Source organism: Medicago truncatula, chromosome 8, assembly GCF_003473485.1.
Source record: "Medicago truncatula cultivar Jemalong A17 chromosome 8, MtrunA17r5.0-ANR, whole genome shotgun sequence".
Taxonomy (NCBI): domain Eukaryota; kingdom Viridiplantae; phylum Streptophyta; class Magnoliopsida; order Fabales; family Fabaceae; genus Medicago; species Medicago truncatula.
In genome coordinates this window covers 44,358,450-44,368,646 of record NC_053049.1, presented here as the reverse complement: position 1 = coordinate 44,368,646, position 10,197 = coordinate 44,358,450, and the positions used below count along the sequence as shown (strand labels likewise).

The 10,197-nt window shown below is 33.5% G+C and overlaps 1 protein-coding gene across 1 annotated transcript; it reads right to left on the bottom strand.

The window, feature by feature from the left end:
* Positions 1-2,355: 2,355 nt before the first annotated feature.
* On the bottom strand, positions 2,356-7,247 carry LOC11439423 (auxin response factor 2B). Its single transcript, XM_003630535.4, has 14 exons — positions 6,784-7,247; positions 6,579-6,691; positions 6,258-6,353; positions 6,045-6,101; positions 5,773-5,928; positions 5,608-5,692; positions 5,403-5,493; positions 5,153-5,317; positions 4,910-5,029; positions 4,536-4,783; positions 3,585-4,444; positions 3,317-3,507; positions 3,010-3,211; positions 2,356-2,860 (listed from the first exon to the last, which is right to left on the bottom strand). Exons 1-13 carry the CDS (start codon positions 6,932-6,934, stop codon positions 3,043-3,045), a joined length of 2,502 nt encoding a protein of 833 aa, XP_003630583.2. The 5' UTR covers positions 6,935-7,247; the 3' UTR covers positions 2,356-2,860; positions 3,010-3,042.
* Positions 7,248-10,197: the final 2,950 nt, after the last annotated feature.

Here is a 10,197-nt window from a genome sequence, read left to right as displayed (position 1 = left end):
TATATATATAAATACGACTAAAAATCAAATAAAGCTAATTAATTTTATTTTTATTTTTCTGAGAATGTGAAAAATAAAAAATGAAAGAGCAGACGATGAAATTTTTTAAAGGAAACCGACATAGTCTCCCAAATTTTTTATTTATGTTTTCAACTAGAAATATTCACTTTCAAGAATTGGATATCTGCTCTCAAAAAAAAAAAAAAAAGAATTGGATATCTCTATATTACAAACCATGTCCTATCAAGATTCAGCCAACAGGTGTATTGATATTCTACAGTTGTTTTCCGCACCATACGTTTTGCTATTTACCCCCTGTTTCCATTTGTAATTGATATTCAGGTGTAAAAATATTTAATATAGTCTCGATCTACAGTCAACATCTTTGGGTCTCATCAACATGAAAAAAGTAATTAATTTCTTAACATTTTCAATCACACTGTAAGTAAAAAAAAAGGTATAAAACAAATAAAAATTAAATACTTTCTTTTATTGGGCGTCTTGTGAGATGTGACAATACTGAATATCACATACAAATATGTGTGCTCGTATTGTGAAAAGACAAATAAATATAACCTAAAGAGATAGAAACATTCACTTTAAAACCATCTAAATATGCATACAAATACTATTTTAGTAAGTCAGGGTATTAGCTAACGCACAACGAGTGTATGATTTCATCCCCGTCTCCAAACTACTCTTTAGAAGACTTTCTTACCCATCTCTTGTGACGATAAAAATGGATCCTATGGAAAATCCGATAAAATTGAAGTCTCAGTTGTAGGAATTCTAATGATTTAGAATAGAATTCGGTACAAAAGAAAAATCATTTGAAAATATTGTTGAATGAGAGTTTTAAAATTGTGGAGAAAAGTAGAGAAGTTTTGAAATATTTAATTGCAAATGAGGCACAAAACCAAGCTTAAAACTTTAAAATTTAAATACATTACCTAACACTTTATTCCTGTAACATTCCAATACTCGTGGGACTCCAATCTTTTGCTATTAAATGTATTGAAACTTCTTTTGCTATTTCTGTCTCAATATATTCATGTGGGAATCAAAAGGGTAGTTTTTTTTTTAAAGGAATAGGTGAAAACTAACCGAAGCACCTTACTCAATTGAAATACGATCTAATAAATTTCATTCCTAAAACTTCTTTCCGGTCTTTTATCAGCACCGTAATGTTTGTGGAACTGCAAAGAATTTTTTGAGTTTACAATAGCTCCGGCTTTTGATTCACCACCCCATTAAAATGGTATCAAGAGAATAATTTGTCGTGTGAATACTTTAGAAAGTCCATTAGGGGTCAACGACTTTGGATCAGCCAAAATAAATCGGTCAATTAAGCAATTTTACGAGTTTCACAATTCAACTTCAAGTGCAGGATTCAACTTTTCCTTGTTCACGTTGAAAGGAAAGTTGACTAGAGTCTATCTATCTATAACTACCCACGAAGAATACTTTGGTCGACCAAATAAAATCGATGATAGTCTTAAAATATCATTATGATCTCATTTAACATTTAAAACCTAACTTATACATGAAAATATACACACAATTAGTAAGACCATGCCTTTAATATCTTTTTTCTTTCTTTCTTTTCTTCTTTTGCCTTATTAGATCATGCTCACAAAAAGCAACCAAACTGCTCAGAAAAGGCAATCAAATTTTACTTAGATGTAGAAAATGATTTTACTAGACAGAACTGGAATTTCAACGTTGTATTCTGAAGAGGGCAGTAGAAAAATCTGAAATGGAATGTGTAGAAAAAATTAAAGGTATCAACAACCATAGTCCCCACTGGAACCCTACCTTTTAACCTATAAAATAAAATAATGAATCGCATGGTCCAAAGATTGTTAGACATAAAGGACAGAACCCATGAAATAACGAGGTCCACAACGTGCTCATATATATTGTATGTATGTTTTTTAATAGATGATGATAAGTACAATAATTTTATATCAAAAACTATAATGGGACATTCAACGGTGGTGCTTTCACGGAATGAAATTTAATCACGTAACCACGTTTCAAATACACCAACGAGGGCTCAAGAGAGGACCACACCATCTAGTAGTAGTACTAGTAAATAGTGTCACCACAATTAAACCACCAATTATATTTCACAAAGAATTTTCATTTTCAAAATCTACCTATAAGATTTCCAAAACCACGTGTTGATTTTCTGCTATATTGATATGACTTCAACTTCAATCTATAACGTCCACGCGTATAGTAAGTTACCATATGATATTGACCGTAATTAATCACCATACTCGTAACCAAAAAAATGTGTGAAAAACTACTATCAAGGAAAATTTAATTTAATTATACATAAAGCAAGCAAAATGCAAATTGATTTCCTCAATAAATTTTCCACATACTACTATTACTAGCACAAATTTTTCTACTAAAAATAAGTGTCAATCAAAAATAAAAATCAGATAAACCGCACTTGTATATGAACTACTTAATTACATTAATGGGGGTTGAGGGGGAAGGGGTTCTTGTCTTCTAGAGAGATGGAAAAGAAACTATGAACAAGGATTGATGAAAAATGCAGGTCAATACACCCCATACCATATTGCCTAGCTCAAGACACAATTACTTACTATACTATTTATATATACTAGGACTATATATTATAATTGGAAAGTCATATATATAAATATACTACTAACACTAAATCCACGACACGGTCCAAAATCGGATGGAAACTCTACTCCATATTCTGATTCCAAACACATACTCTTCAGAATTAAAAAGTTACTTGTTCAGGTCATACACATTTTCTCTAACTGGCTGGCTGGCTTTATGACAGTCCTCTACTTCTTTCCATTCCAAAATCCGGAATCTGTGGATAAAACAAAACATTGATCAATGTTCATACCATATGAGATTTTACAAAGAAAAGTTGTCAGTGTTCATACATGGCAACATTAAATGTAGAAAAAGGTTTGCAAGTACAAGGTAACATTATTGAACGAGGAAGTGATGTCACACCTGGATGCTAAGAAAATCCAATCTACCAAATAATCAATTATCTGAAGCTGATTGATTCAGCTGAGATTTAGTTTCTTGTGCATCTCCACCATCGGTAGCTGAATGATTCTCTTCATTTTTTGAACTCAGTGTACCCGGGCTCATTTTCTGAATCTCTTCTTTGGGGTAGATATATATTTTGCGAACCATTGAACAAAACTCCCTGAATTTGAGTAAACAAAAATTATGCAAATAAGGTCATCCTTAAGAAAGGGAAAAAAAAATCAATTAAAAAGGCTAATCAGAGAACCATAAATGGTGATCTTACTGCCATGGATCGTCGCCAACAAGCATCATGTCACCCTCATTATCAGTGAAGACAACAAGCCAATCCTTTTGTGGAGATATTAGTTCACCTCTAAATTCAAATAGCTGATCCAATTCAGCAGTTAATTCGTCATAGTCACTAAACTTTGTAAGATCAACTGACCTACCAAGCGCAATCCCTTTCTTGTGAACCTTAAATAAGAATCATTTCGTTATTACTAACTCGTTTATTTCGTCAAAAAGGTAACAATAACAATGCAGATACTTACTTTCGTGCAGCTTCTAGCAGAACCACTTTGAGGTTTGAGTTGAACATCTTTAACATGAGGCTGAGAAGTTTGCAACTGCTTCTCATGCTCATCAACTATGACTAGTTTATCTGCTGGTTTGGAGCTCTTTGAATGTTCGGACTTCTGATCATTTTCAAATGTGTGATGTTGTGATGAAATTTGCATGTGACTAGAAGTCTCACTTGTAGCATTTCTTTGAGATAATGAAGGCTCCAGCATAGTTGGGCTACTGAGAAGCGAGAAGCCGAATAGCTTACAGTCACTGTCTTTTGGTTTTGCAGCCTCACTTATTTTTGCAGACATTTGTTTCTGTGACAATTCTCTGGAATGGGGACTCTCGTATTGTGTTGGTGGTGGTGGTGGCATCAAAAAGTTTCCGTGTGGATTTTCAACTTTATGTCCATGAAGCACTGAGTAATCACCAAATGCACTGTATCTCATATTCCCTTGAGCTTGGTAAGTTGCATTATCACTGCCTTGTGCAGAACCTTTCATATTGGAGTGCAAGAAATTTAGCGACAGACCAGGTGGCATTACAGGCCATTGAGTAAGCATGTTATGTTTGCCTTCACGGGTACTACCAAATCCCGACAGAAGGTCCGAATACGTTGGTTCCTGCCTTGACATTGGCATCCAGTTCTCTGAACCATACCTTCTTGAAGTAGAAACAGCATCCATCTTTTCTTCATCAGTTGCAGGAGTCCACGCAACAGACTTCTCTGCAGTGTAAGAGTCGTTGCTTTCAGCCAAATTTCCTCTCAAGGTCGATGATTCTTGACCTTGCAAGACCCTCTGGAAACCACTAGTGGGCAAAGGGTCCATGCTTACTTTTGACGATGCTGTTAATTGATCAGCAAAAACAAATCAGGCTTCATACAAAAACCACAACGCAAAGGAGGAATTCTTAGAAATATCAAGTTCTCACAATACCTTCGCGGGTAAGAACAGAAGAATCTGGGGATGACGGCACCACGTTAGCACGGGGCCTTTTAGGCCTGGGCATTGGAAGAGGATTTAGAGCTGGAGGAGCAAGAGCAGGCTCTATTTTCCAAGGGGAAACTCTCTCAGGACGAGGTATGTTAGATGTTTCATCCCATCTAACCTTGAGACATCTCCATTTAGATGTTGGCCATCTTTTGGAGTCGGAATCTTCAATTCCAACAATGGTACCCGTAAACCTACACATACAAAAACCAAATCAAAATAAACCATTAGATAAAGAATAAATGGACATAACCAGCAAGCAGTAGTAACATTAAAACTTAAACAGAGAAAAAAGACATTATTGTTTTGATCATTCACACCTTTGCTCAGGAGCCTCTTCACCCTCAAACCTCATTTTGAACCGCATGCCTATTGTATAATTATTTTTTAGAGACTCCATGTATTGATCATACGGAACAATAAACTCCGCTGGACTAGTCCTGCAGAAGAAACATGAGCAAGAACGGTGTAAACTCAATGCCTAGGGAAATAAATCAGAAAGAACACTCAAATCAGATAATAGTTAGAACAGAGCAGACATGGTTTAAGAACAAATTGCATACCGGGGTTTGTAATAAACAGTGAACATGGTCCCAGTCAAAACAGCATGCCAGGCAGTTGCAAGAACACCAAGATGCATGCTATGGCTAGAGATAACCGAGGATGGAACATTACCCTGCTGTCTCATTGCACGCCTGACACCAACTCGAAGCTCCCCATTCTCACCTCTGGAAAAATCCTAAATTAGTCAAAATCACCAACAACAACAAAAAAACACTAATTCAAAAATGATGTTATAACAACTAAGCAAACCTCAGAAATATAAATGCATCCCCAGCAACCAGCCTCTTAGAACTGACAAAAACACTCCAACCACTCTGCAGCAAATGTCTACGCGGTTGACCTGAAATCAATTCACCTCACACATCAAACACAAAAAAAAAAAAAAAAAAAAATGAACAAAAATTAATAAGAAATAAATCAAGTGGTCAACAGTTTAAGATGGACTAGTAATTACCGCGAAAAATATGCCTAAAACGCCACTCATTCCCATGCAGATCCTTGGCCACCAATTCCTGTGTAGGTGGTTGCTTTGACATATCCTATCACCAAACAACAAACACCATCAATTTCATCCATATGGAAAAACAGAAGGAGGAAGAAGAGGGAACAGAGAACAAACCAGAGGAGGAAGACATTCATCAGCATGTCGTCTAAGTACAGAAAAACCACCATGAGTACTGGTATCAGATGCGGTCAACGTTTTACAAAACGAATGAACATGAAATCTCGGCGGAGGAGCAGGTGGAGCTTCTTTCTCAACAGCATTTTCATCTTGCTACAATATCATCCAGATCCACAATCCAAAACAACACACAAAGAAAAAAATAAGAACATGCTGTGTTTGTTACTCCAAACCAAAGAAACCAAAAGAAAATTAGTGGAAAAACTCACATTGGGCTCTGGTACCAAAGTCACTTGTGCAAACACCTCATCAGTATCTGGCTCCGCCTACAAAAAAATATACAAAAATTAATCAATAATTAAAAGATAAATAATTTTATTATATTTTATAATTACACAAACAAAACAACTGTGTTACTGTTAGAAAAAGAAAGGAATTTATTAAATTATTCAAAAAAAAAAAAGGAAAAGAGGAAAATTTACCTTTAGCATAACGTTGATGACCCGACAAAGGATCTTAGGTCGGAGATCGTAAACCGGCATGTGTTGTTCCGATGCTTGATTTGTTGAAGCTTCCACCTAATGTATGGAATTATGTTAATTTCACCATAATCATCATCATAATAACTCTAATTCTAATATAAAAAAGAAAAAACCCAGATGCTGCTAAATTAGGAACCAAAACGAGTTAAGTGTGACAAATCTGAGTTGACACACAGATAAACCGGTAGCTAACTTAACTAAAGAAAACAAGAACCAAACCATGAAAGATAATTGTCGGAAAATAGGTAATGTTTGTGTTACCTGTTCAATATGTCCTTGTGGAAAATAGAACACAAGTTCTCCTTCTCTTGGAACTGTTACCAAAGGACCAGCACACGCATGCCATAGTTCTCTGTAAAGTGCAGCTTCAGCTTCTGGAAAAATGAAAAGAAAAAAAAAACATTATCACTCCATAATTTGTTACACAAAACCTTAATTACAGATAAAACCACGTTAACGTTGTTACCTCTTCCTGTTGATGACGATGAAGAACCATTTTGAGCATCTCCAACACCATCAACGTTGTTTTCACCTTTTCCGTTGACAGAATTTCCCTTCATAGATACTTCTGATGATGCCATGTTTCTTTCTTCTTCCAGATCTCTCATCCCAAACATCCACTCTTCATGAAAACTCAACAACAACAACAACGTTCTTCTTCTTGATCTTCAAAAACAAAGAAACAAGCCTTCAATTGACGATGACTCGTTCAACTACCCACTTTCTCTCTCTAAGTTTTCTATCTCTCTCTCTCTCTCAATATTTTGTTTTGTTATTTTTATCTCTCTCTCTCTCTAAGATGATGATGATAAATGGTAGCAGGAGGACCAGAAGGAGTGTCGGAAGAGAGGACTTTAACTAGAGTGGTCAATGATTTTAACCGCGGTTAAATGAGATACAACCGGTGATAACAGGTTTACCTGCTTTTCCAACCGGGTATCAGAAGTGAGGAAGTTTTGGTGCTAGGGAAACGCAAACAACGCCATAAATAAAAGGCGGCTCATTGGAAATAAGGGGGTAAGAATAAACGGTGTTAATAGACGTCAAGATAGGATTGGATGGAGAAAGTAACGGCGTTTGTCTTAACGGTCGCGGGAAAGTTGTCATGTTTTTATTGGGAAATGGCGTTGTCGTGCTGTGGACGGGCAGTGTAATGGGGTACGGGTAAGAAGGGTGCATTTAACACCATCCGCGTTACTTAACTTTCCCTTGTTACTTCCTCACCTTTTTTACATTTTTTATCAAATATTTCTACGCATAATTGTAAAGATTAATTTTTTTTAAGAGTCTAAGGAAAAAAAAATTTATTGAAACTTGTGTTTTCACTATATTAAAAATTAAAAATAAAAACTTTTTTATATAAAATTCATAAATTAGTTCCTCTTTTAAATTCTTAACCATTGTCCTTAAAGTACGGATTAACAAGACATTTTTTTATCGAATAAAACTATGATACAAAATTAAACACTTTATAAAAAAAATTAACACTTGTATTTTATTTTATGATATATTTGAACTTAAAACAATTATAAAATACCCTTCATTATTTCATCCAATCCAAGTGTTTATGAATATGGTTTAATTTTAAAAAAAAATATATATATTTTTCTCCTAGATTTATGCATTCAATTGATTAAATTAATTAATTGGAATGAATAATAAATAATAAATTTGTAACGTATGGGCAGTGATATAAAATAAAAATTGATTTTAAGGAGCCGGTTGTATGAGTTGTGATAATATAAGAGGTTTGATGCGCTTGGGCAGTAAGGGCAGCACTGAAACGTGAAGATTGAACAGGAGTTGTCGCCCCCATTTCCGTCTTAGAGATTGCTTTTCTTATCTCATCAACCAACATTATTGCCCCTCTATTGGGGTATATTATTATCTCTACCAAAATTATTTTCCAACATTCCGTGTCGAATGTGAAAAATTCATATAATATTAGTAAGATCCCCTAATATGGGACTAATTGGACCTTTCATTAATAAGAGCATCTACAATGGTAAAGTCTTCACCATTTAAGATTTAATATCTAATAGGTACTTTTATTGTAAATTTTTTTTTTAGGGGTCTTCTAAGAGATGAGGTCTAACTTAAGACCTCATCTTTAAGTGGTCCACACACACTTTTTTATTAAAATAAAGACTTAAATGCTCTTTTGGTCCCTTAACTATTTAATTTGTATCACTTTGGTCCCTTAACTAAAAAAAAGATTGTTTGATGATTTTAAGTATTTTTTAGTCTCGTTTTGGTCTCTTCTGTTAGGTTTCCGTTGGTTTTAATAAAAAACGTTAAGTGTGGACACGTGTCACCTTGTCATTGACTCTGAGATTTTTTTTTTTACAAAAAAATATATTTTTTATAAAAAAAAAAGTTAATTTTTTTAAATATATATATTTTATTTTTTTGTAAAAAATTCCCAGAACCAATGACAAGATGACACGTGTTAACTTTGGGACACGTGTCACTTTGCCATTGGCTTTGGGATTTTTTTTTAAAATATATATATATATATATATATATATATATATATATATATATATATATTAAAAAAAAACTCAGAGCCAATGACAAGGTGACACGTGTCCAGGAGTTAACATTTTTTTAAAACCCTAACGGAAACCTAACAGAAGGGACCAAAACGATACTAAAAAAAAACTTAAAATCCTCAAACAATCTTTTTTTTAGTTAAGGGACCAAAGCGATACCAATTAAATAGTTAAGGGACCAAAAAAGCATTTAAGCGTAAAATAATATGTTAGTGGTGGGACCTATTTAGACTTTTTGTTATAAGATCTTCATTGGAGTGACCGAGTACCTATTAGGTACTGTTATTATAAAATAAAATAAAATGATGTGTACACGTGGGATCCGCTTAAAACCTTCAATTTGAGGGTCTTCATTGTGGATGCTCTAATAATATTTACTACAGACGGTCAAAACTATCCATGGTTATTTCATATAAGTGCTGATTAATAACGGCAATAAAAAGGAAAATTTCACCAAAACAAAAAAAAAATTACTCAATCCGTTTCAAAATGAGTGTCATTTTAGTCAATTGCACATATATTAAGGAATGAAATAAAGTAGTCAAATGTCATAACAATTTTACCAAATTATCCTAATCAACTATTGGTTTGTTTTTCATTAAAGAAAAAATAATACTTTGGAAGTAATGTAACATAATATTAATTGAAATGTACAATTGAAAAGAAAAAGTTATTATTGCATTGAAAACTGAAAGTGACATTCATTTTGAAACAATTTTTTTTTGCTAAAATGATACTACTTTCATTCCTTTTTAATTGTCACATTTTGACGTTTTACACAAACCAAGACAATCAACAATTGATACTATTTTTGATGCAATAAGCTGTACTTTTACTATAATGACCTTATTCATTTAATATGTCATTTCATATATTTCTCTCTCCACAATAAATAACTAAGAATAATATTGGTAAAACAACATTTAATGTTACATTGAACTTTGAAAGTGACAGTTAAATAGGAACAAATTTTTTCTCCAAAAGTGATACAAGGAACGGATGGAGTACTTATTTTGAAATGGAGGGAGTAAATGATAGATTTATGATAGTAAGAGGAAAGTCAAAGATTACGATTTAAGCAATTACTCACCTTGAGATACACACTTTCAATCTGTATCGTTTTTTCTCAAGTAATTCAATAGGTAAAAATTCACTTTATAAGATCAGTAAGATGAGAATTCGAAATTGTGGTTTCGATTTTGGTATACTATCACATCACTCTCAACTGAGTTATATTTATAGTAATGCTCAAACTCAAATTTAATTTTAGTGAGAGATTTTTGAGTGATATATATATATATATATATATCATAGGGGGTTTTCCAAAA

Bases quoted from the DNA above. Each gene is read 5' to 3' on its own strand.
- LOC11439423 (XM_003630535.4), bottom strand. From the start codon at position 6,934: ATGTTTGGGATGAGAGATCTGGAAGAAGAAAGAAACATGGCATCATCA. The intron at 5,318-5,402 runs GTTTGCTTAGTT...GGATTTTTCCAG, and splicing joins GATGCATTTATATTTCTGAG to AGGTGAGAATGGGGAGCTTC. The intron at 4,784-4,909 runs GTGTGAATGATC...TTGTATGTGTAG, and splicing joins GAAGAGGCTCCTGAGCAAAG to GTTTACGGGTACCATTGTTG.